Consider the following 27,331-nt stretch of genomic DNA (forward strand, 5'->3'; position numbering starts at 1 on the left):
ATGACCACTTTACTATTAGTGTTTGTGTGTTTGCAAGCCATCACTGCCGTCACCTCTGTGGAGCTCTCAGGTACGTGCCCTGGGGTGTGGGAAAGCGGGATGGAGCAATGTGCTGTGCCAGAGCATGTCCCATCCCCGAGCATGGGCAGCTGCCAGAAATAAGTGTACCCACTGCAGCAGAGCCCTTCATTCCCACATCCAGCACTGGTCCAAATCCCAAAAGCAACCGTGGCACAAGGATCATGGTTGTAATTTCCCTTTCTGCAGGTTATTTTCAGCAGACTAGACCAAACAGAGCATGTCTGAATATGTGGGTGCAGGTTTGCAAAGCAGAGGCAGGCATTGGAGCATGCAGAAGCACTGGATATTTTGGATTAAATGTGTTATTGATGTAACCACTGCTTTGTTTGGCAACTGGCAGACAGTAGTGATGGCCTGGAAGTGAAGATACCTGAGCAGTCTCCCCTGCGTGTTGTCCTGGGAAGCTCCCTGAACATCCCATGTTACTTCAACATCCCAGAGGAAGAGGACACCAGTGCTCTGCTGACCCCGCGCATCAAATGGAGCAAACTCTCAAACGGCACCGAAGTTGTCTTGCTAGTGGCCACCGGTGGGAAAATCCGGCTCAACACCGAGTACAGGGAGGCCATCTCTTTGCCCAATTACCCCGCCATCCCCACCGATGCCACACTGGAAATCAAGGCGCTGAGATCCAACCACACTGGGATTTATCGCTGTGAAGTGATGTACGGGATTGAGGACAGACAAGACACCATCGAGGTCCTAGTGAAAGGTGAGATTCTGCCTTTCCTCTTTCTTCTCAAGATGTTGCTGCCTGGCCTGGCCAGAAGGGAGGAAGAAATATATGGGCAGAGGAGGCACTGCTCTCCCTGAAGGAATAAACCCTTTCAGTCAGGTCACAGATAAGGAAATGGGTAGGTGAGCAGAAGCCATGGGCCACAAAATTTTTTTAGCAGGCTAGGACCAAAGAAGCCAGTCAAATGACTCACGGCAGAATATATGGCAATAAAATGACTCTTTGGCAGAAGGTGAGTTACAGAGACAGCAAGACGACATCCTTGGCTGGAGGTGGTACTGGATACGCTGGGTTATTGCTCAGAGGGGTGAAGCTGGAACAGGACCATTGTAAGACCTTTTATTTCTTCCAAACATTTTAAGAGATGGGATGCCCTCAGCTGGAGAATTGGTCTGGAAAAACTTTCTCCAGCATCTTGCAAAGCACATCCTAGTAATAGGCGGATAAAATAACAAAAGTTTCCTACAATATCCTTATCTTTATTGTGGTTTTTGCTTTCAGTATAGGACAGGGAGACAGCTTCCACCACAACAGTTAACCGGCAGGTCTCTGCTGCTCACGTGCACTGGAGTGACAGTCTGACAGTGGAGGCTGGGAGCCTCCTCATTGCCACCTGAGGAATTTTCCACTTGATTTAAAGCCTGCTCGTGCCAGATCAGAGTGTACAGATAGCCATCCTCTATAAAGATCCCTCTTCATCAAAAAAATACAACTTAGAGATGTTTGAGGCAGACCTGGAGATTTTAGGTGTATTTGCCTCTCATTGTTTCCTGGGTGCTTGTACAGTGACTGACAGTCTGCTCCCTTGGTCCTCAGCAGGACCTTGGGAGGTGGCAGCTTTCAAACCTGCCCAGCAGTACGCTCCCCGCTATGCCCTACTGCCTGATTTCTGAATCACACATTTAAAATGCTGCACAAAGCTGTATCAGGAAAATATCGAGTCCTTCTGACAGGGATATTGCTCTGTGTTCTGGGCAGTAGGTTTCCTCGCAGTGTTCACACTAGCACTCAGGTACTGGCTTCTCATGCACCATAATTTTGTTATAGCACCATGGGAGAACAGTCACTGTCCTAGGTCACCCATGTGCTCCACAGGGTCCTGTGAAAGGAGCCCATCAAGCCACCCTTGGGTTGAGAGGCTCCAATACAGACAATCAGCATATATAATCCACTGTTTCTAGTTGACATGTACTATCTGTTCTTTGAATACATAACATCTTTGTAAGGGAAGGGGCTGTTTGCTCTCTAGAAGACATGTGAGTGATGGCCATTGTGTTTTCCAGGCATCGTATTCCACTACAGAGCAATCTCCACAAGGTATACCTTGAACTTTGAGAAAGCAAAGCAGGCCTGTATCCAGAACAGCGCTGTCATTGCTACTCCTGAGCAGCTGCAGGCTGCCTATGAGGATGGATACGAGCAGTGTGATGCTGGCTGGCTGGCGGATCAGACTGTCAGGTAATGAATGGTGTCGAGGGGGAAAGAAAAGCCACACAGGGTCATTAGGGAAGGGCTTCTGTAATGAAGCCACTGACTGAAAATAGTTGAGAAACAGTAAAATAGCAGCTGTTGTAATTGCTGGTGTGCAGAGGGAGGTGGTGGATCGCAAGCCATCCTCTGCCAGAGGGGAATCTATAGTGGAAAAGCAGAGTGACCACTGTCCTCCTCAGCTGGTGGTGACAGCTGAGTGGACAATGGTTTAATCCTGACCCTTCATCCTCTTTGAACAAAACAGACATTATGCCAAGTGTGGCTCAACTGTGCCAAGCTAAGCATCCCCCGCTGGGGAGGCACCTTGGGCTCGTGTCTTTAGCCGATGCTCCCAGGGACCTGCTGTGTTCAGGACCATCAGAGGGAGGGCAGGACAGCACATCAGCCTTCCCCTCCCTCATAACCCAGGAAAAGTCATAAATCATCACACTGCGCAGTGCTCCGCAGCTACCTCTAGCCTCGCTGCAGCTGCCAGGGTCCTGTCCCCCTGCTTACGCACCCTCTCTCCCCCAGGTACCCCATCCACTGGCCCCGGGAGCGCTGCTATGGTGATAAGGATGAATTTCCAGGGGTGAGGACCTACGGTGTCCGCGAGCCAGATGAAACCTATGATGTTTACTGCTATGCAGAGCAAATGCAAGGTGAGTTGGGGCTTTTATTGTTACTAGACGCAGAAGCAGCCAGAGATCATGCCTAGACTGGACAACAGTAAATACAGCAGCAAAGGGCCCAGAGGAAGAACAAGTTAAAGATGGAAAAGCATATACACCAGCAAGGCCAAATGTTCTCTACAGTCTCTTTGTTAGACCTTGGACAATTTTAATGTCAAATGACTAATGCAGTACAGAGGGTGGAGTCCGTCCAGCCTCCTCCAGAGTCCGTGCCATCCTGCGTGTCTCTGGTCATCCATTTGAGGGTGTGACATTCGCAGGTGTCCATCACCCAGGGATCCACTGAAATATTTAGCACATAAGAACTGAAATTGTCCTTTATCTTCCTCTTGCCCTGTGGTTCCAGCTCATTTGGTATGTTCTGCTCCAGTCTGTATTTGGTCTGTAAGAGTCCCTTTCTTCTGGTCTTTATAGACAGTCACCCACATGGGGTTGCAGTTTGGCTGTAACACACGGGACTTTTCGTCTTATCCAAACTCTCAGGAGTGGGGAAGGAAAAGAAAGGGAACTGGGATTCAATTCTACAGCTAATTCCTGTGCTAATGGATGGTGTGATTGCAGGTAAAGTCTTCTATGCCACCGCCCCTGAGAAGTTTACCTTCCAAGAAGCTTTCGACAAATGCCGCAGTTTGGGAGCCCGTTTGGCCACCACGGGAGAGCTGTACCTGGCCTGGAAGGATGGCATGGACATGTGCAGCGCAGGCTGGTTGGCAGATCGCAGTGTCCGCTACCCCATTTCCAGAGCACGGCCCAACTGTGGAGGAAACCTGGTGGGCGTGCGGACGGTGTACCTGTACGTCAACCAGACAGGGTATCCTCACCCCGACTCTCGCTATGATGCCATCTGCTATAGTGGTGAGTACATCGGGGCTGTGGGACTAAGCCTGGACAGAGCTAACCTCTTGCTTCTTTAAATTAGTTTTTGGGTGTGTTTTTTTTCAAAGCAAGGGGAAAGCAGGTTTGTCAAAGGACTTAGTCCTGCATTCACATTAAGGTAGGAGGCAGAGTCCAGAAAGTGCATGGATGCCCACCCTATACAGGAGGACTCTGAGGAACTGCGTTTGTACAGCTGCCTTCTCTCCAGTCCTCCCACACCTTCCAGCTTTGGTAGCTCCCCAGGAGCCATGGAGCAGAGCTCAGGTGCTGTATGTACAAGACTGAATGTTAGAGATGGAAGAGAACAAAAAAGAGAACAGATCTGACCATGAAGATGTGTATAGTGCTCTGACGTGGTACAGACTTATGCCTGAGTATCTACGCTGGCATAAATCAGAGAGTGCAGCAGTGTCTGGCAATTAGAAATGAGGCAAAATTGCACCTAGGAAGTCAAGAGCATCCCAACTACTCCCCCTTTCTTCTAACTGCACATTTCTCTCTGCAGCAAGAAGGGGGCAAACACAGTGGTATATGGTCTATTCAGGGCAACCAGAGGCTGACATTCAATAGGATTGCCATCTTAAAAAAATAATAACAATATTTTAAAATATGTTTTGAAACCCCTTTGATACAGACCCATTGCTCCCAAACGTGTGCATGATCAGTGTGTCAGGAGGCCCTGTAAAACCTCCCAGACCCCTTGGAGGTATCCAGCTACATGGCCAAGCTAAAGACTGGCCCACCAAGCCACAGCCTTCTGGTTATCACAGGGCATGTATCTGAAACTGCTGAGTACAGCCAGTCCTTGTCTGAGCATGTCTATGTAGTTCTTGGAATCCCTTGAGGTTTGAGAGGTACTGGCTGCAATGAACTAGCAGCAAAATGGAATTGAAAATAAAGAGCAGGGAAAGCAGTATTAGATGAAAAGCCTGACAGTGTCTCATGATCTCTCTCTCCCTCCCTAGCTGCAACCTGCTTTGCCTATCCCTCCCTCACCTGCCCAGTTCTGTTTTAGGCTGCTCTTTAAACCACCATCCTTGCTGTAGGCTGACCTGCTCAGTAGCACGTTAAGCACGGTCTTCTACACCCGAGGGATGTGACTTGAGCAGAAAAGTCATTTGGAAGGGAAAAGGTGGGATTTGTTTGGGCGTACTTGGTACTGCAAGTTGCTTTGGCTGTCCTGGTGATGCGGTTGGCACGCTTGTACGTGATGAGCTCTTAAGTCATCACCTGGGCAGAGCAGAAGGAGATCGTGATCCTGGTGAGACTTCATGTATTGAGTGTGAGGATCCAGTTGTCTTTCTCCTATGGCTCAGACCTGCTGTGGAGGTTATCCAAGCCCCCCCACTTCACTCTGGCCACCTTAAATTCCTTGCAGCAGGCACTAGAGGTCAGTGCAGACTTGGATATGGGCAAGGTGTTCCCGGGAAGAAGAGCTGGGAGGGGAACAAGGAAAGTCCTTTCTGATCCATCAGCTGTGGAGCGCTGATCCATCAGCTGTGGAGCGTGTGCTGGCTCATTGCCTCTAACTCATGAACGTGTCCTCCGTGCTGAGGTGTTGTAGAGAGCCATAGTGGAGGAAGGAAAACCATTCCTTTTTCCAGACCATCATGATGACCCTGCTCCTCTCAGAGCCAGCAAACACCCAGCTTCTTCTGGGAAGCAGCACCAGCATGGTACACCTTGCTAGACTGACCATGTCCTCTCTATTGCTGCTTTGTCTCCTGATGCAGGGGACGACGTTGAGATTCTGGTCCCAGGGCAGTTCATTGATGAGACAGGAAGTGAGCTGGGCAGCGCTTTCACTGTCCAGACCGTCACCCAGACTGAAGTGGAGCTACCTCTGGCACGCAACGCCACGGAGGAGGAGGCCCGTGGCAGCATCGCCACCCTGGAGCCCATTGACATCACACCCATCGCCACCGAGCTGTATGAGGGCTTCACCATCCCGCCCGATCTCTTCACCACCAGTGTCACAGTAGAGACAACTACCCCAGAGGAGGAGAACGTGACCAGGCAGGAGGTCACAGGGGTGTGGGCTGTACCTGAAGAGGTCACCACCATAGCCCTACGCACTGCCATCACCACTGAAACGGCAGAGGTGAGCTCAGTAGAAGAGGTCACAGGGGTGACTGCCACAGCAGGACTAGAGTCAAAGTGGAAGATCAGCTCGTGCGAGTGACAGCAGCCCCCAGTGTCGGTCTCCTCCCTGAGAAGCCCATCTCGCCCACGGGTAAGTCACCAAGACTCCGAGAAGCCTGAAGATCAGTTTTTCCTAGAGGTAGCCATTCAGCTAAAAACAGTCCGAGCTTCTGCCATGGCAGAGGGCATCCAGGTCCCTGGAGGTGTGCAGACCTGTCTGGGGTCGGGGATATCCTAGAGGAGGGCTGGAGAGATCACCAGAACGTCACCCTCAGTGGCAGTGGAGCTCAATGAATGAGGCATCTCCATCAAAGCGGGTTTGACAGGCACTGGTCCTTGCACTGCTGTTGGGAAGACCATTTCTGTTTGTGCATCTTGGTGGAGGGGGGGTCCTCTATCTGTTGTCTCACCCCGGCTTCTCTTGCACCAGGTGTGGTGTTTCACTACCGCGCCGCCACCAGCAGATATGCCTTCTCCTTCGTCCAAGCCCAGAAGGCCTGTCTGGAGAACAATGCAGTAATCGCCACTCCTGAACAGCTCCAGGCTGCCTACGAGGCTGGCTTTGACCAGTGTGATGCCGGCTGGCTGCGGGACCAGACAGTCAGGTAAAACTATACTGACTTGGGGAAGATACCTCTCAGAATGACTATTCAGCCATGAAATTGAGGCTTTACTCTGGTCTGTCCTGCTGCTCTGCTCATCAGCATCTAAAGCTTTCCTGACCCAAGGTCGTCTTCAGGCCATGATGTCTAGTGGCCAATAGACCTGTTCTTTTCAACCTCTCCTACCTCTTTCCTAGTCTGTGTGTATATCCCGCAGTGGTGAGCTCCACAGTGTACTGACATGTAGGAAAACTGGTGGAAAGTTTGTAGTCATTGCCCCAAGTTGTAAGTGCAGATTAAACTTGTTCCCAAGTCATGCTAGGGGCTCTGACCAGCTCTAACAGTGAAGCGTTCATGTCCTACTCTCAAGTAAACCAAGGTTCTTCAGGGTACACACAGCTGACCTTGGGTTACCTCTTCTCTTCTTCTTTTGGTAGGTATCCCATTGTGAATCCACGAGATAACTGCATAGGAGACAAAGAGAGCTCTCCAGGCGTGCGGTCGTACGGCATGCGCCCAGCCTCAGAGACCTATGATGTGTACTGCTACATCGACAGGCTCAAGGGTACGTTCTTCCTTTTGCTCTGGGAATGGCTGTGGAACAAAAAATGTGCTTCACACCTCCACATCTGTGTGTGCATGGGTGGGATGCAGCGTCTCATGTCTGTTTTCTCTCCCATCCCTCAGGTGAGGTGTTCTTCACAACCCAGCCAGAGCAGTTCACCTTCCCAGAAGCCCAGCAGTACTGTGAGAGCCAAAACGCCACGCTGGCTTCTGTTGGCCAACTCCACGCCGCCTGGAAGCAGGGCCTGGACAGATGCTACGCTGGCTGGTTGGCCGATGGCAGCCTCCGTTATCCCATTGTGAGCCCCCGTCCTGCCTGTGGCGGGGATGCACCTGGTGTGAGAACCGTCTACCAGCACTACAACCAGACGGGCTTTCCTGACCCACTGTCCCGGCATCACGCCTTCTGCTTCAGAGGTACCCTCCCACCCCTTGTAGGGCGTGTAGACTGGTCTCCTCAGGGAAAGGGATTTCCCAAGAGAGGTTGGGTACATCAGGGTGCTGGTTTGGGTGAAGCACTTCACCAGCATCTTGGACTGTGAATTTTTGGAAATCCCCTCCAATGCCTTTCCATTCCAGCTCTGCCACCTGTGGAGGAGGAGGGGGTCACCTCGTTCATTGAAGAAGATGCGTTGGCAACCCAAGTGATCCCTGGAGTGGAGGGAGTACCCTCCGGAGAGGAGGCGACTGTGGAGACAGAGTTGGCCACTCAACCTGAGAACCAGACGGCCTGGGGTACAGAGGTCTTTCCAACTGACGTGTCGCTGCTCTCAGGTGGGTCAGAGCTTCCCCATCTCCTGGGTCGTGCTTGGCTGGTGTCGTAGGGTTGGAACACTCCCAAAACAAATAGGTGGTGTCCTTGTTGCAGGGGACTCCTTCTAGATCCAGACAATTATCACTGTATTAGCAAAGCCTGAGGCTGTGCACACAGGAGGAACTACACAGGAATATTATTGAACTTTTTGCTAGCACTGAACTAGATGACCAGCCACCCTGACATGCTGCAGACCAGCACACACAGGATTGCCAGGGCACTTCACAAAATATGTTGTCATGTATCCAGGATGGGAAAGGCAGGCTAGAAATAGATCTTGGGCCATTCCTTCCAGGGAGGACAGAGCTGCAGTGTGGTCAGAGCAGCACCACCACACTTGTTCTCTCCCACATTATCTCCAAGGAAGCAGTAGCTTGATTTTGGCACCTGGGAATTGGTTTCACTGTTGACATCATCCCATGTCAGAAGATTATATCTATTCTGTCAGTTTCACAGAAATATATAATTTACACTTGTTTAAGATACAACATTCAAAAACAAATTTGAAGAGACCAAATTATTTCTGCAAGCACATGAAACTTTGTACCTTTATCCCAAAGGTAGCAGTTTGGAGGTAAAGTCAATGAGGAAATTGTTAGTAGCTTCTTTAAAACAATTTAGTAAATAATTTTCCTCTCTCTCTCTCTCTCTTTGTTTGCCCTTCCTTTTCCAGTGAGTCCATCTGCTTTTCCTCCAGCTACTGTAATACCAGAGGAAACAAGTACCGATGCTTCTGTCAGCCAAGTGTCAGGGGAGGTGACTGAACCTGGAGAACATCAAGTCACTGGTGAATCTTCAGCATCTGGGTGGGTATCCGGAGTCCCAGATACAAGCAGAGAACCGACTTCTGGAGTTTTTGAACCTAGTGGAGAACACTCAGGGATTGGAGAAAGTGGATTACCATCAGTAGACCTGCATACCAGTGGCTTTCTACCTGGGGAAAGTGGGCTACCCTCGGGGGACCTCAGTGGGGTGCCTTCTGGCATTGTTGACATCAGTGGCTTACCTTCTGCAGAGGAAGACGTATTGGTGTCTATTTCAAGGATACCAGAAATTAGTGGGATGCCATCTGGAGTGGAAAGCAGTGGGCTGCCTTCTGGATTTAGCCAAGAGATCTCTGGCACTGAACTGGTCAGTGGTGTGTCATCTGGAGAGGAAAGTGGACTCGCCTCTGGTTTTCCTACCGTTTCTCTTGTGGATACCACGCTGGTGGAGGTTGTCACAACAGCACCAGAACGGCGAGAGGAGGGAAAAGGATCCATCGGAGTCAGCGGTGAAGAAGATCTGTCAGGGCTCCCGTCTGCTGAGTGGGACACCAGTGGAGGACCCCAAGGATTACCCTCAGGAGCTGAGCTCAGTGGGGAGCCTTCTGGGGTGCCCGAGCTCAGTGGGGAGCCTTCTGGGGTGCCCGAGCTCAGTGGGGAGCCTTCTGGGGTGCCCGAGGTCAGTGGGGAGCCTTCTGGGGTGCCCGAGGTCAGTGAGGAGCCCTCCGGAGGACCTGAGCTCAGCGGGTTGCCCTCAGGACTGGATGTCAGTGGAGAACCATCTGGAACACATGAAGGCAGTGGCCTGGTGGACCTAAGTGGCCTTACTTCTGGTATCGATGGAAGCGGTGAGGCCTCAGGCATTACCTTTGTAGATGCCAGTTTGGAGGAAGTGACAACAACCCCCTCAATTACAGGAGCAGAAGCAAAAGAGATTTTGGAAATCAGTGGATTGCCTTCAGGAGGTGAAGATGCATCAGGCATGGTATCTGGGAGTTTAGACCTCAGTGGTCAGTCTTCTGGGCAGGTAGACTTTGGTGGGAGTGTTTCTGGAGAGCTCGAGATGAGCGGACATCCCAGCGTAATGATTGACAGCAGTGGAGAAGCCTCTGGAGTTGATGTCACCAGTGGGATCCTGTCTGGAGAGGAAAGTGGACTCACCTCTGGCTTTCCCACAATCTCTCTTGTGGATACCACTTTGGTGGAAGTTGTAACACAGACTTCAGTTGCACAAGAGGTGGGAGAAGGGCCATCTGGGGTGACAGAAATCAGTGGATTTCCTTCTGGAGACAGAGGACTATCTGGAGAAGGGTCTGGAGCTGTGGAGACCAGTGGGTTTCCTTCAGGAACAGGAGACTTCAGTGGAGAGCCATCTGGGATCCCATACATCAGTGGAGACACTTCTGGAGCCGTAGACCTAAGTGGACAATCTTCAACAGTGACTGACATTAGTGGGGAGGTCTCAGGGCTTCCAGAAGTCACTTTAGTCACTTCTGATTTAGTAGAAGTTGTGACAAGACCAACAGTATCACAAGAACTGGGTGGAGAAACAGCTGTCAAAAAAAAAAAGTGGTGAGGCTTCTGCATCTGGTGAACTAAGTGGGGAAACATCTGCATTGCCAGAAAGTGGCACAGAAATATCAACAGCTTATGACATCAGTGGGGAAACATCTGCATTTCCTGAAACTAGTATAGAAACATCCACAATTCAAGAAATCAGTGGTGAAACATCTGCATTTCCTGAAACTAGTGTAGAAACATCCACGATTCATGAAATCAGTGGAGACACATCTGCATTTCCTGAATTTAGCATAGAAACATCAACAATTCAAGAAATTAGTGGGGAAACATCCGCATTTCCTGAAATTAGAATAGAAACATCCACAACTCAAGAAGCCAGAGGTGAAACATCTGGCTATCCTGAAATTATCATAGAAACATCCACAGTTCAAGAAATAAGTGGGGAAACCTCTGCATTTATTGAAAGTAGCACAGAAACATCCACAACACAAGAAATCAGTGGGGAAACATCTGCATTTCCAGAAATTAGAATAGAAACATCTACCATACAAGAAATCAGTGGGGAAACATCTGCATTTCCTGAAATTAGAATAGAAACATCTACAAGTCAAGAAGCCAGAGGTGAAACATCTGGCTACCCTGAAATCATCATAGAAACATCCACAGTCCATGAAATCAGTGGAGAAACACCTGCCTTTCCTGAAATCAGCATAGAAACTTCCACACTACGTGAAATCAGTGGGGAAAGTTCCGCATTTCCTGAAATTAGAATAGAAACATCCACAAGTCAAGAAGCCAGGGGTGAAACATCTGGCTATCCTGAAATTAGTATAGAAACATCCACAGTCCACGAAACCAGTGGGGAAACATCTGCATTTCCCAAAATCAGCATAGAAACTTCGACAGTCCACGAAATCAGTGGAGAAACGTCAGCCTTTCCTGAAATTAGCATAGAAACTTCGACAGTCCACGAAATCAGTGGTGAAACATCTGCATTTCCAGAAATTAGAATAGAAACATCCACAAGTCAAGAAGCCCGAGGTGAAACATCAGCCTTTCCTGAAATCAGCATAGAAACTTCAACGGTCCATGAAATCAGTGGGGAAACGTCTGCATTCCCTGAGATTAACATAGAAACACCAACAAGTCAAGAAGCCAGAGGTGAAACATCTGCCTATCCTGAAATCAGCATAGAAACATCCACAGTTCAAGAAGTAAGTGGGGAAACCTCTGTGTTTCCTGAAGTTAGAATAGAAACATCCACAGGTCAAGAACCCCGGGGTGAAACATCTGCATTTCCTGAGACTAGCATAGAAACATCCACAGTCCATGAAACCAGTGGAGAAGCATCCGCATTGCCTGCTGCTAACATCGAAACGGCTGCCACATCTTTGGCCAGTGGTGAGCCCTCTGGTGCTCCCGAGGAGAAGGAAATTTCTGATGCAACATCTGGAGCTGTGACACACTCGATCAGAGGCATTTCAGGGGAAACGTCTGTCCCAGACGTTGTAATTAGTACTAGCACTCCAGATGTTGAACCAACACAAGGACCCAGGAGCCTTGAAGAGGCTCAGCTCGAAATAGAGCCCTCCTCTCCTGCAGCGTCAGGACAAAAGACAGAGACAGCTGTTGTTCTAGACAGCCCCCATCTGCTGGCCACCGCCACTGCCGTCCTGCCTCAAGTCCCACAAGAAGCAATAGATGCATTAGGACCCACTACAGAAGGTACCGTGTCTGGAGGGGAATGTGCTATGGAGGGCAAGGGAGGGAGGAGGCATAGTTGTCACATTTTTGCTTCTTCTGCAGCAGAGAACATTGACATGGAAGCAGGCTTGATGAAAATATTACTGTGGTGGGAAGCCAGAAAAGTGTGGGGTTTTCCACAGCTTGTGTTCGACAGCTTCTGTCTTAACAAATGCCAGTCAGTGTTTGGGCAGGTAATGCAACTACCCACCCAGCATAACCACATCCCCAGAAGCCTCCTGGATCTCCCTCCTGCCTGCCCATGCTGATTACATGCCCCTGGGGAGAGCAGCAGAGGACCAGTTCAAGGAAAGCACCAGGAGATGCATAGCTGGCCTTCCCTCACTGCGTCACAGCAGTAGGCATCATTGTCTCTAAATTGCTGTTCCTGGTGGACGTGGCTGCACCCCGGCCATGACGAGCAGTGTGGTGGAGCTGGCACCTGCCAGGAACATGATGGAGGCACCACCTGCTTGTGTCCCCTGGGGTACCCAGGTTGTCACTGCAACATGGGTGAGCTCTCCCCTCTGTGTAACGGGAGGTGGGGGCTCAAAAAGAGTATTCTGTGAATGGTCACGGAAAGGCACTGTGACCAGGTCCCTGGGTGTGAAACCCCTGGGGAAGGTATTCACAGCCCCTCTGAAATTTCTCAAAGCCATTGCTATAATCTAGAGAAAACAAAAATGTTTTCTTCTCATGTGGAAACAAGAGCAAAGAGAGCTCCACCCGACAGAGACTTCCACCCTGGTTAGTGGATGCAGCTGAGGAGTTGGACAAGGCAGGCTGCAAGTTTCTTCTTTCTCAGATGTGTTGATTTTCTGCCTGTATCGTTTCGTAATGCTTACTCTGGAGCGGGAGGCTGGCCATCAGCAGCTTTGCAGTGCTGAATGGTAGGAAGTAAAGCAAACCATCTGGGGACAAAAAAATCTCTGCCCTCAGCATCATCTGTGCTGAGTGCAACATTTCCATCAGGCAAACTGCTCCAGGCCGTTGGGCACAGAGCATGGCCACTCTCTGGTCTGTTTGTCTTACACTGCTCTCTGCAGCTAGAACAGGATAAATGTGTGAGACAATGCTCAGAGCAGTGCTACTTTTTGTCAGTGCTGCTGATAAATGCCTTTCCTTCCACCCTGCCCCTTTTTGGCATTTTAGCACTCTGTCATTGGTAGGATCCCTTGCTGCCAAGTATAAACAGACACAATATTTAAATTTGAGCAACCATTTAAGGTGAAAACAGTCTGCTGGCTTTCTTACAAGCATCCCCTGAGCAGCGTTCAGGTGCCACAGAGGCATTAGGATATTGCAGTAAGTAGAAAACTAGATGGGATGTTATTGTGCTTGCTGGTGGCTTCTTCTTGGCCAAGGGAGCAGCCCAGTCCTGGTAACACAGGATGTCCCACAACATCCCTATCCACGGCTTGGTTTCATTTTGCTGCAATCAGGAGCAGGCTCCTGGGGAGAGGTCCTGTTGGAAAACCATCGAGGTTTGAAGGTCCTACATATGCTCAGTTCTCAATGGGCCACACATCCATGTAGGACATGTTGGTTAAGTATGGTACAAAATGTATGTACAAAAGATTTGCTCAGTTCCTTCTAGCAAAAGTAATACGAATTCCACTCCCTTCCCACACTACCTCCTGAACTGCTTCTTCTTGGTTAATTTACACCATTCAGCATCAGTAGCTCTGGACTCAGTGAGGGTCTGTAAATGCAGGGCTTTGCAAAGCTTAGCTTGGTTTCTAACATCATTTCCATCCCCAAAGTGTTTCAAATGAGTCACTGCACCTCCCTCTGCGTCACTTCTCTCCCTCTGGGAAAACAGGTAATCACAAACCTTTGTTCAGTCCTGCTCACAACACGTTTGAGATCCTGCCTGTCTCTGCTGAGCAGCTGCAGAGCAGATGCTGCAGGAGGAGGTGAGGGCAAGTCAACAGGGATATTCCTGCAGCACCAGTCCAGCCTGGCATGGCATCCCGGGCTTGACAGGGTGCTGCAGGAGTTCATGCACCCAAAAGCCCTCCTTGCACACCTAATGGGCTCTGCTTTTGGGTCACGCCCGCTGCCTGGAGAGAAAAACAAGCCAGCAAAGGCAGGGTGGAGGGGGATAAAGGAAAATAGCCAGTGAGGCTCAGCAAATGAAAAAAAAAAAATATTGGCCCCAAAATATAGTTTTATTTCACTGCTTTTACTTTTTATAAATTACCCACAAGGCGATTGCCAGATTCTCCGGAGCGTTTGTTAGCCAACATTCTTGTGAAGTATTTTGAAAGAAAACCATGTGTTCAACAGCTCATGTGTGAAGAAGCTTGAAAAAATGTTCTGAAATTGGAATATGTGTATTTGCAAGTCACAGAGATGATGATGTAGCAGCTGGGGTTTCTTAGCAGGTGACCGGGAGAGGTAAGCGACGACTGCATCAAGTTTAATTGGAGACTATAAACTAGAGATGGGCTTGCATGGCTGGTGTTCCCACCAGGGAAGATAGTCTTGGGCAAAACTTGTCTTTTTAAGAAGCTTCTTTACTACAGTGTTCCTACAGGATTAAATGCAGTCCTGGTCAGGGTCTGAAGGAAATTCATCCTGGCGGCAAGAAAGTGTATTGACCATGGATGTGCAAAAGCCGTGCAACAAGGCGAACTTCTTCTAGAGAATTAGAGCACAGCAATGACAAAAGAAAGAAAAAAAAAAAAAAGGAAAACTAATCACAGAATTCCTTTTTTGGGTTGTTACTCTTTACAGTGCTCTGGGGATTGTGAACATGGAACATTTACAAGGAAGAACCATAGGCTGGAACCCAAAATGCTATTTCCCTTGTTATGGCAGATGAAGCTTCCTAGTCTTAAAATTTAGCTCTTGTAAAAATCAGTTCTAATATCCATGCCTTGTGCTATGCTCAGAGTTTGTAGGACCTAATGGATGCTCGTTAAGTGCAATTAATTTTGATTAACATTAAAGCACAAGTGAAGACAGTTCACCTTACAAAAGAAGTTTAGAGAGAGGAGCAGGGATGCACATGGCTCTTGCCCTCTTGTCTTGTCATTGAATGGTTCCAGTGAGATCCAGCAGTCTTCTTAGTGGGATGATTTAAGAAGAATGGTATTTTTCTGTTGTACTGTAGCCTCTACTTCTCTCTAAAAGCCAGAGCCAGAAGCACAAGAACAAAGATTAACGCTTGCAGCGCCAGTATTTTTTAGTATTTAACCAAATTGAAGGCTACGCGTGCACATGTCTTTAGTCAGCCGTTTGATTCCTCCGTGAGGACAGGAACCCCACAAGCTTGAAGAATTGTCCATAGGCTTGGCTTCCTCATCCAGAGTTTTGCCAACTCAGTGGGTCTTTTTGCTTCTGGTAACATTTTAAGACAAATAATTATTAGCTGAAAAAAGCATACTGGCACTTCAGTGAAAGGCTGTGGTTTGGAGCACTCTGACCAGTGCATGACTTAAAAACTTCACTTGGGTCAGGGGAAAAAAAGAAAAATGTGCTGAAATGGCAGCTATTTATGTTGAGTTTTGCTTGCCTCTGGTGCAAAGAGTTCATGAAGCCTGCTGCCTATTGCCCTGACACAGCTGAAGGTAAGAATCCAAACGAGGAAAGGTCTTGATGGGGTTTGCTCTTTCTTCACACCCTGGAAGTCCAAGGCATAGAGTTTTGTTGATCCAGAGAAGATCAACCTAGAAGAAAAAAGTCTAGAAAACATTCACCTGATTCCTACAGTTTCACCTCACGTTGAATGGAGAGCACAGTCTCAAGAAGGAGATGAGGGGCCAGTCCTGGCTGAGGGACAGGCAAAAGCAGAACCCATTGGTGGCTGACCAGGTGGTTTGATGTCTCCTGGATATACAATGCATTTTGCATCAGAAGTTTATTAGCTTAATTAAAACCTTTCTCTGAAGAGGCAACATGAAGTCCTGGACCAGTGATTTATATACTTCAGTTTACTTCTACACATAATATTTTAGAAGCAGAGATGTCCAGATTTCTTGTTGTTCAGTAGATTAATATATATTTTTAAGGCTGTATCTGCCCCTTCTGCTGCAGAGATGCTTTGGTTTAATAATTGTAGTTAATTATTATAATGACTTAATTGTTCATCATAAGTCACTAGCTGGGTTTATGATGTTTGATGCTAACTGTTTAATTAAAATGCGAAAGAACTGGTTTTCCTGACTCCTCCTATTCTTTTCTTGTAGGAGTCACCCTACAATTGCTCCAATGTTTTTCTTCACTGTTTGAGCTATCAGGTCAGCAGTTCAAACCTCCCAGGAGTCTCTGAAAAGCAAATTTAATTTGCACCTGGATTTTTTTTTTCCTCAGTCTCTAGAACCTAATTATCTATCTGGGCTCTAAGTCCCATTTGGATAATGGCACTTACAAGGAGGCTTATAAAGAAAGGGTGAGGGGCACAACAGGGATGGTTGGACATGCTGAAAATGCTTTGCTTTTCAGTCCTACCTTTTCCTCTCTGCAGAACAAAACTATGAATTTAAATCCTAGGGTATATTTCTAAACCAGTTACTCACAGCTTCAGTAAACCTATCAGGTTTGTTCAGGTTTTGGGTGATAGCATCCTCTCTGTTTGCAAGCTGCTTCTCCTTAGTAGATGTTTTAAGCATGAAGCTGATCTTGTGTATGGATATTCTTGCTCTTCTTCCATGCAGGTTGACATTGAGAGAAATGCACAGACTGTCTTCTTTCAAAAAGTGTTAGCACTGTTTCCAGACTTGTCTTCTTAGTTTGGGATGAAGGACTTAAAAAGCATTTCCTTCTCACCACTGACACTGCGTGCTCACTTTTGCATGTCATTTGCCTTCTGAGCAAAACCAGGACCCATCTATTTCTCTTTCATTTCTAAAAGATTTCTCTTTCAAAGGCATGGGGAGAATAATTATTTTGCATTTAGTTTGCAGCAAAAGAAAACAGTTCTGACTAAATATAGGAAGTATCTGGCAATGTAAAAGAAAGCTTAGGAAGAAAATGGTGAAACAAATTCAAAGTTTGCTTGTAACTCCCCTTGCTTTCTCCAGCCAACAGTTTACAACTTCCAGATGCAAGACCCTGTTTACATTGGATGTTTCATTTTAATTGTTTTATTTAAAAAAAAAAAAAAGAAAAAAAAAAAAGAGTTAGACCTTGGGTCCTGTTAGTAGCAAAAAATAGAAACTGCTGTGACAATAGTTTTGAATAGTCTTTTGCAACTTCTGGGCGATATTAACTGCAGGACGAATTGTCTTCTAAAGACTAGCTAATTTTGCATTATCCTCAAGAAGTGAGTTAGTAATATGTTCTAAATGGGCTTCCTATTCTTGGCACTGCAAGGCATTTTCTTCCCTGTCTTTGTTTTAGAGCCGAAGCTCTTGAAAGCCAGGGCTGCCTGTGTTCTACATCCCATGCCGCATCGCTCATCCTTTGTTAGCACTGGGTAATAATAGCAGTAGTCCTGTCTTCTTGTAGGTTGATAAGCACTTGAGCTGCATCTCAAAGCAGAGCTGACTTTTTGAATGACTGCTCACCCAAGCAAATAAATAGCTCACGTCTGACTGTGTAAGATCCTTGGGTGTCAAGGTACCTGGCAGGCGGTGCTGTGGCAGCGGGGGCTGGCTCCGTGCTGAGCAGAGCTGGCACACCCGGCGTGCCACAGGCTTTTCAGCTCCCTGAAGAGGTGTGCAGTGATTTACTAACCCATCTAGTTCTTAACTCTGTGGAAATGGATCCATTTATGGTATATAAAAGGTTATGAAGAAAATAGCCAAGCGTTGCGTGATGAGATTTTTTTTTTTTTTTTGCTGGGGTTCTCACTCCTGTAAATCCTGTGGCTTTGATGTGATATCGTAGAAACACCCACAAACCAGCTTGCCAGGGTTTTCAGAGACATCATCACTGACAATTTTACCATTTAGAACTTAGTTTTCAAAAAGATCTCCAAGACCTAGATTTTCCAGGAAGACCAGAACCAGCAACATTTATTCCAACCCAGCTGGAATGTTTGAGTTTCCTGACACCAGCTTGATGAAGTGATTCTACATCCAGATGGGCATAGGGTCACTGCCCCAACAGCCCAATGGGCTGAAGGGGGAGTTTGGTATTTATGATCATCATGTGCTTACAACATCTTCTCTCCAGCCATTTGCAGCACACTTCTGGGGAAAAAAAAAAAAAAGAAAAACAAACCTGTCTGTGTCTCACTTGTATTTGTTGTCTGTTTTTCCAATACCTACAAGTACAACCTCTTTCTCTGTGTGTCATATATAAAAATATATATGTATATGTATGGAGAGATATATAACATATATATTATATGCAGAGATTTGTTTTTACAGCATATATAATATGTGCAATCATATTATATACAGTATCTGTAAAAGGCAATTCTATTTCAGTGTTATTTCCCAACTGGAAATTCGTGGCAATGAATTTGCACATGTGCCTGCTCCCACCTCCTCCAAGACCAGGGATGGCAGCTCACCGTGGGTGTCCTGCATCTCAGAAGAGATCTTGGAGATGCCAAGTTTTAGTCCACATTGCTGAAGATGACTGAAGACTTGCTATTCCCTGCTAAATGTTCTGCTTTAGCTCTCGTATGTGCTTTGTTCCCACTTCTAAAGTGTGATTTCCACTTCATGGATCCTAACAGACAAAGAGCCTTTCCTTACTTGTTCAGCTGGAGCCCACTGCAATCAACACGCACTTCTGCTGCCGCTGCTGTTGGGAAGCCCAAGTGGCCTCTAGAGCTGTAATCATCCCTCAGGATACTTCATTTTCCTTTATGCTCTCTATCTTCTAGGAACTCCAAGTGTGACTAATAAGCAATAGCCAGCCAAGTTCAACTCTTCACTTCTGTGAAGCCCATAACCCCCACTTTGTTCTGGAAAGTATTTATTAGTGTCATGGAAACAGGATCGCCAATTCTCTTCATGTTGCAGCGAACAAAGAAATCCAGAAAGCATTCACAAGTATTCAGAAGGACAATTCAGAGGAAAAAATATCCTCCCATCAGTGAAGAACTAACTGCAAAATTGGTGTAAAAGGCTCATCGGCCATCTGAGGAATAATGGCATTGCTCACAGTGATACAGCCTAGAATAAAGATGACAACCTTCATGCTCCAAAGCACAAACTGATTTACCATCCAAGGTCAGGAAGAATTCTTTCCATCACTTAGGCATGTTACAGAACATGTCAACTTTTAGTTGACATATCAGACATTGGCCACCAAGCAACTTGACAGCCACATGGGGTAAAACATGCTTCTGTCCTCATACGTCTGGGGACACTGAGCATCTGGGCCACGGTTCTGCAGGGACACTGTCCAACTGAATATACCCAATCAGAAGACAAGCACAGATCTTGAGGAGTTACTGCTCTGCTCTCATGTTTCCGTAGCCAGCATGTTTATCATCTTTGAATGTTTCTTCACTAACCCCTCGCATCCACAAGAAGAGCATGGAGTGCTAGTCAGCACTTTCGAAGTCTTACATTTCTTCTGAATGTGTGAGAGAGAAACATCTCGCATGAGGATCTAACCAGTCATCACTTAACCTAACCTGCATGGATGTGTTCCCACTTTCTTCCTTAGTCTTCTTCCTTGTTTCTTGAGTTGAATGTCTCTAAAATCTTTCCATTCTGAATTATTTTTTTTCTGATTCCGAAGCTCATAAGTAGGATTAAGGCTCAGTCTGGAGAGATACTGGGAGAAGAGCTTTACTTCCAGCACAAGCTAGATTTTACGATACGTAGATACAAACTGGCAACTTGTGGCCTTCTTCAGAGCATCCATGCTTCCTTCCCTCTGCCCCAAGATGACAGGAGATGGAAGTGCTACCCAGGTGTGTGCTAATTAGCAAGTTGAGAAACAAACTTTTCCCATCCTAATTTCTCTTTTCACCCTGGAAAAGCAGAAAGAATCTTAAGGGCTGCTCTAGGTGGGAAATTAAGAGTAGTTTCCTCCACCAAGAAGGAATCCACAACTGGAAAAGACATACAACTTCTTTCAGCCCCATCACAAGCAAGAGAGAGCATAGTGGGGACAGGTCTGGAGAAAATGGCACTGCACTCCAGTATTCTTCACCAAGGAAGAGGCACCCATAGCTCGGCCTAAGATCCTCAAAGGGAAGAAGTTGAGGGTCTCTGAACCACCTTTGAACCCACTTCTTTTCTTCTCTGCACTTTCTTCATCTTCACTGCCACAAGACTTCATCTGAAATTGGAAATTGGTAGTGAGCACTGGCCACAGGAAGGCCAGTGAGTGAGCTAGAGATCTATTTCAGGACATTTCCATCACTTACAAGAATTGTACCTTCTTCCTTGTAGACCCATAGCTGGTGGAGACACAGACACAAGTTTGCATGTTTGATCCACCAGGCAGAGACAGTAGAGAAGGAAAAGTTACTACAGCTGCCAAAGACACTGAGTGCTGTGTATCGGATACATCTTGCTGAGCTTGTGCTGGTATCTTCAGAGTGGTGTTCAACCACCAAGTGACAGAAAAGCAGTATCTTCCTTGTAGGGTGGGTTCAGTCTCTTGCCTTCCTTCTTCCAGCAGCAGCAGTGGCTGTATGTTTTAAAATAAGACCCTAGCAGCTACCAGGTTCCCCCATAACAACTGATATTCCCTCCTAAACAAACAAGGAAACAAGTTCTCCTGTTGGAGGAGTTGTCTGCCCAGAGCCCTAATGGAAGCCCTTCATTTCTTGCAGACACTGATGAGTGCCACTCAAGCCCCTGTCTGAATGGAGCTACCTGCGTTGATGGCATCGACTCTTTCAAATGCTTATGCCTTCCCAGCTACGGAGGGGACCTGTGCGAGATCGGTACGGCCTACCTGGCTTCAGCTAATCTTACTAACTGCTGCACGACCTCCTTCGCACCCTACCTCCCAAAAAAGGCTGAGCCCAAGTGCTCCCATCAGTCCTACCCTCATCTCAGTAAGCTAACATCTAACAGCAGCTTAAAATACACTAGGGAAAAGCTTTGAGACTTTTGCTTATGTATTTTGATTACTTTGTTCATCACAGCACCATGTCCTCTAAGACTCCTAAGCAGGAGCTTCTGGTGTCTTCTTCAGCTTTCTCTTTTTTGTTAAGTTTCTCTGGTGAAGCTCCATAGAGGTTGTAACAGGGTTGCTCACAGAAGTCACTGTCTCTTTGGGTCAAGAGTCTTTCTGTTCATCTCTAACAGTAGGGAAGCATCTGAGTACATCTTCACCCCAGGCAAACTTTCTCTGCTAGACTGGAATTTCATGGAAGGATGCTTCAGCTGAGCCATGAAAAATGATTGTGTTTCTCTCTGTGAAGATGCAGCTGAGAGAAGCCTCGTTCACTCCAGGAATCTCCACTGATTTGACACAGCACGACATTTTTGTCATCTCTTCAATGTGGCTTCCTGTGGCAAAATCAGCAGGGAATGTGTATCTTCAAGAAAACATGAAGTCACCTATTTTTCCATCAAAATTAGGTACTATGACCTGCACCAATACTTCTTTTTGTTTCTACAAGGAAAGAAAAAAAGGATGTTTTTTTTTCTTAAAGCTGATGAAAGTCCAAACTTTTATCAGCTTAGCTGAGAGGAAGCTCTCCTGCCTTGCTCAAACAAAAGAGGAATAAGGTTGCAGTGTCTTCTTCACCTTGGCACAAGCAACAATATGCGAATTGGACTTTCTCTTCCCCTTTCTCTGCATTTTTCTTTCTGTTTCCATTATGAACATGTGGAGCAGACCATAAGAAGAAGGCTCTGGGTCACTGGGCCATCCGTCTTAACGTCACTTTCCTCATGCAACCTAATCAACCCCTGATTTACCCATCCCTGCTACCTCTTGTTGAAGATCCCTGCAATAGAACAAGAGACTTTCTGCCCTTTGGCTGCTTACAATCTTGTTTGGTCCCGGCCAGACTTCATTTCCTCTCTTCTGTGATTTATGGGCTCATGATGCCTGGGGGCCACAGTCTGGGAGAGGCGAGACGAAGCCAGTGCCCTGAATTCAGATGTGAGTGTAAATCTTCATTATTATCATGAGGAAAACTTCCTTTCTCTAACATCCATTGGTCTCCAAGAACAGCAGGATGCCTTAGGTGAGCTCTGGTGTCTGCACACAGCCAGTCTTTGTCACCACAACAGCGTCCCTACCAGGGAACAAGCTTTTTTGTCATTCTTTTCCAAGATGATTGCTGTCATATTTCCCCATAAGTAACAGCTATGTAGGAAGGAGAGGCCTTTCTCTTAGGAAATGTGCTGCTGAGGTTCTGTGACATGTGCTGTCCCATCCCCAGGCTGTGATGACAAGGGGTGGCATTCAAGCTGCTGGAAAAAAGTCCTAAATCTCAAAAGACAGAGTGTGTCCTCTGCTCACCTTGTGGAGGAGATCTGCCTGCAAAGAGCAAGAATCCTTAGAGCTTCATCTACTTCCAGATAATCCGTTTGATCTGTTGAAGAAGGCAGAAAACTGTAATGCCTCAACTAGCAACCCTTCCAACATTTACAAAGCATCTGCAGAGAACACCAGAAGGGTGGATTAGGAGGAATTATTGTGATTGAAGGTGACAAGGGCTTTGACCTACCAAGTTTAACTACAGAAGAAAGAAACTGAGTACAGAAAACCTTACTGGAAGAGAGGCTTGAGGACTCATGGAAGCCCACCACCCCAAGAGCAGCAAGCACCTAAGGAACGGTGGTAGATCAGCTATCTGAAAGGCTGAGGTTGAATACATTTAATTTGCTGTTTCCTGCAGTCACATGGAGCAGGTGTGTGGTGTTGCACTGCATGGGAGCTGCTGAAGGCCTGTTCTGGTGGTTTCTCCATTCAACTCTGTTTTCCCTACCTGTAGTTTCATTTTTTGTCATTAACAGTTTCAACTCTTCAGTGTTTCTCAGATGGTAAAAGATGTTCTGAAAAGCTGAGAAATTTTTCTACTTTTCTAGCAGCTTCCAAGTTTTTTTGCTTGAGATTTCACTTTCTCTCTCCATCATGGTAAGTTACTGCCCCCACCTCCTTTCTCACACTTCTATGAGCTTGCTTATCCTCCAGAGCCCCAGAACCTCACCAGGCAATGTGACCACCTGAACCTGGGCTCTCCTCTTTCCTTTTCAACACATACATGTTGATTCTGGGCATCTGGTTTCAGGTTTTGGAGTTTCTTTCCAAAGCAAGAAAACTCTGCAGTCCGGCACAAGTGGGAAGAGAGCGGCTGTTCAATGGTCAGTTCCTCAAAAACAGAGTCCAGGAACATGACAGAGGAATTGAATTGCTCAGGAACGAGTTTGTATCACTCAAGCTTTCTCGTAGCACTGGTCATGTTACTGCAAACATGGGATCTTCAGCACAGGGTCCCCTTTCTGCCCATGTGTTGGATGCCTTCTGATCATTTTTCCTGTGATTTCCCACAGGCAGCAGTGTCAGGGTTTGCTTTTTAGTGGAAGTGACTATGTGTTGTCCCATGCCATGAGAGCATGAGCTGCTAAGAGGTGAGTTGGAAGGCTTCCAGACCCATGCACCAATTCCTTTTCATCCTTCCTTTGTGTATTTCAGACCTGGAAAACTGTGAGGAAGGCTGGACCAAGTTCCAGGGCCACTGTTACAAGCACTTTGAAGAGAGGGAGACTTGGATGGATGCAGAGACCAGATGCCGACAATATCAAGCCCACTTGAGCAGTATCATCACCCCAGAGGAGCAAGAATTTGTGAACAGTGAGTTCGGAGGGCAGCTTGAGACTGGGCAGGGGTCCATTTGTTGGACTCTGAGACTATGGGCAGATTTATCCAAAAAGACATAAAAACCACAATTTCCCCTGCTGGTGCTCAGATATTTCCTAATGAGACCTCACCCTTGCTTGTGAGAGGGAAAACCATCCAGCTGTGAGACAGAAGAGGGCCCTTTCTCTGCTAGGACAGATCTTTGCTCTTACCATGTTGCTGATGTGGCTTCTTCACAAGATGTTTGCTTGATATTACAAGCGCAGACATCAACGGTGGATCCATGCTCATGGCACACTGAGTGGGGAGGGAGACGGACAAGCACAATGTGGGGAACAAGGGACATCAGGGGCTAGTGACTGGGAAGGAGCCAAATGCCCCATCCCTGGAGGTATTCAAGGCCAGGCTGGATGAGGCTTTGAGCAACCTGGTCTAGTGGAGAGTGTTCCTGCCCATGGCAGGGGGGTTGGAACTTGATGACCTTTAAGGTCCTTTCCAACCCAAACCATTCTACGACTCTATGACCCAGAGACTCCAGGGCCAGAGGCAACTGAGATGGCAAAGAAACACTTCCAAGAAGGTGTAGGGGAACAATGACCCACTCTTTTCTCTCCATCCTGCTCTTCCAGGCCACGCGCAAGACTACCAGTGGATCGGCCTCAGCGACAGAGCCGTGGAGAATGACTTCCGCTGGTCCGACGGGCACTCCTTGGTGAGCCTGCAACACAGGCGGGTGCTAATTAGCCTTCATTGGGAGGGAAGAGGTTCCTGCCGGGCAGGAAGAGCCCCATGAGTTCTATGCTGAGTGCTTGGGTTGGGTGTTGAGTGGAGGTAGCCCTGAACTTTGCAGGGCTCATGGTTTTTCCAAGCCTGCTCAGCTAAGCTGCTGGGCACCATCATGATAGAAATAACCACTGTAGTAGCAGCGCTGGCAACCCACAGTCTCTGCTGGTGAGACGCATGAGGGAGGCAGCAGCGAGGATGAAGGAGGGAGTAGGAGAGGGGAGGGCTTAGCCTTAGGTGAAGAGCTTTCCTCTCTCGGCAGCAATTTGAGAACTGGCGGCCCAACCAACCTGATAACTTCTTCACGGTGGGTGAAGACTGCGTCGTGATGATCTGGCATGAGCAAGGCGAATGGAACGACGTCCCCTGCAACTATCACCTCCCTTTCACCTGCAAGAAAGGAACAGGTCAGCACCCTGTGCCCCACTGCAAGGATGGGGGGCTCAGGCGGCAGCTGTGGGGCTGGAGCCAGTGACAGGGTTTCATGTCCCTAAGCAGAGCCATCACCTCCACACACCAGCTCCGTGCCCTCCCACAGACACAAGTGGCTGTTGCGATGTCCAGCTCTCACTGCTTCTCCGGGAGGCAGGAATGGAGCCCTGAGGCAGACCGCTGCTTAATTTTAAGGCACATCACAGAATTTCCATATCCCCCTGCCCCTAATTTTTGTGGACAGAGGCAATCTCAAAGGGATTTAAAGTTTTATGAACTTTTTCAGCAACTGTCCCTTTTTTGTACTGCCTCTATCTTTTCCCCCCCCAAACAAAGGAAACATCCCCTCTGTGTATGTAGCAAAAAAAAGGTCCAGCAGGCTCAAGTGACCCAGACACCTTCTAGATCAGAGATGTTATTGCAAGGGGGGAATAGCAGGGGAGGGCATTGCTCTCATGGCATCTCACAACCAGGCAAGGGTGGCTGTGGACACGGCTGACTCTTCCCAGTCCAGAAGTGGCCACTTTCAAGCAGCCACCGATCACTCTCTTTCTCCAGCACTTGGAGACCCCACAGGATGGGGTGGGGGACAAGCAGGGTGACAAGGCTGTGTGCGCCCAGCGTACCTCAGGCAGCCAGGAGATGCCCAGGTGTGAGCTGCCTCCTTGAGCTCTCCATGTTTCTGCCTACCTCCTGCAGTAGCCTGTGGGGACCCCCCCATGGTGGAGAACGCCAGGACCTTTGGCCAGAAGAAGGACCGCTATGAAATAAACTCCATGGTGCGGTACCAGTGCAACCAAGGCTACATCCAGCGCCACGTGCCCACAATTCGGTGCCAGCCCAACGGGCAATGGGAGGAACCGCGGATATCCTGCACAAACCGTACGTCTTGGCCCGTGCCAATGCATGCCTGCAGCTGGGAGAAGGGGCTGGGAATGCAGGGGCATAGCCTTAGGGTGCAGGTTAGCTCCGAGCCAGGCAGAAGGGGACATCATGGTCCCTTGACTTGCTGAAAGCTCCCCCATGATGGGGCCATGGGAGCTGGCATCTTCTGGGCACGGAGGCTGGCTGGAGGGGCATCCTGGGCAACTTCTAGGGCAAGGGCAGCTCCAGAGCCAGTAAAGGGCAACAAGGAGCTTACCAAGAGCCCAGGCTACTTAAAAAAATGAAAGAAAAAGAAATGGCTTCTGAAAGGGTGAGTTTTGGCACCACCTGCATTGGCAGAGAGAATAGGAGGGGGGAGCTGTAGTCCCCCTGAGCCCTCCCCAGAATCCCCCTGCCCTGGGAGTGTGGGAGTGGGCAGGAGCCTTGCAGGATAGCTAAGCCAAGGGACAGGGCTGGGCTCCTGACCCTTCTCCTGTCAGGGCTCCAGCTGACAGCAGCCAGCCCCCTCCCACTGGTGTCCCAGCCCACTCCCAGGCCTGCCTACACCCCTGTCCCATCCCTGCTCGCCTGCTGCTTCCCAATAATTTTGTTGGCCTCGGCCAAATCACATCTGTCTAGTGGCCTTCTTGCCAGGTTCAGGTCTAGCTGGGCAATTCCAGCTAAAGCACTGGTCCCAGAGCCAGGAAAGGTGATATGGGCTTAAGGGACAAACCTCTGCCCCAGGGAGGGGATGGAAGGAGGAGGGATGGAGGAGATGTCTGCGTGCTGTGGACTAAGGTGCTGACTCCCTTGGCTCTGCCGCGGACCCGGAGAGCTGCAGGCTGCTCCCAGCATGGACCATCAGTGATTAGAACAGGAGACCCAGGCTCTTCCCAACCAGCTTTTGCCTTTTCCATCAAAACCCTCCTACAATTATTGCACCGGAGAGGTGCCAGCTTCAGGGAAGACTAGCAGCACAGATCAGGCAGAAACCTCATCCCTGCCAGCCAGCCGAGGCTGTTTCCCCTCCTGTGCCCTGAGCACATCCCACCACTGATGGATACTTCCTTCCCTGTCCCAGGGGATCAGGGAAGGACTGGTAGGGCAATGGGGGAGATGGGGAAGTGTTCCCCATCCCCACCCCATTAGCAGAGCTGCCCTCCCGGCTGGGCACAGGGGAGGGATGGAACAAGCATCCGCAGAGAGGATGCTTCTGCCCAGGCTGCAGGGAGGCACCAAGCACCTTCCCCCCTGGGTGAGGCAAACCCCAGCTGCAGGGGCGACAGAAGGGCTGATTGTATGCGGGTGAGCAGGCTGGCGCTGGGGCACATGCAGCCACCCACCAGGCAGCACCGCCTGCGGCTACCTGTGTTTTTCCAGGGAGCCAAGGGCTGGGACGGCCAAAACGGGACAAGCAGCATCTCTGTCCCAGCTCCTGTTAACAAGGTGCCTTTTCTTCTCCCTCTCCCGCAGCCTCCAACTACCAGCGCAGGCTATACAAGAGGAGCCCCAGGAGCCGGTCGAGACCCAGCGGCAGAGCTGTGCACAGACCCACCCATTAG

General features: G+C 48.4%; 1 protein-coding gene across 1 annotated transcript; it reads left to right on the forward strand.

Annotated features, from left to right (window-relative positions):
- LOC104460991 (aggrecan core protein-like) lies at positions 1 to 27,331 on the forward strand. Its single transcript, XM_010072407.1, is given in 21 exon segments — positions 1 to 70; positions 422 to 793; positions 2,101 to 2,275; positions 2,822 to 2,949; positions 3,541 to 3,834; positions 5,589 to 6,008; positions 6,011 to 6,088; positions 6,428 to 6,602; positions 7,037 to 7,164; positions 7,287 to 7,580; positions 7,743 to 7,937; positions 8,651 to 10,301; positions 10,303 to 10,608; positions 10,729 to 11,070; positions 11,131 to 11,987; positions 20,701 to 20,814; positions 23,526 to 23,684; positions 24,320 to 24,402; positions 24,736 to 24,880; positions 25,605 to 25,787; positions 27,243 to 27,331. Coding segments are annotated over 21 exon segments (6,258 nt in total).

Source organism: Pterocles gutturalis, unplaced genomic scaffold (assembly GCF_000699245.1).
Source record: "Pterocles gutturalis isolate BGI_N339 unplaced genomic scaffold, ASM69924v1 scaffold8152, whole genome shotgun sequence".
NCBI lineage: Eukaryota > Metazoa > Chordata > Aves > Pterocliformes > Pteroclidae > Pterocles > Pterocles gutturalis.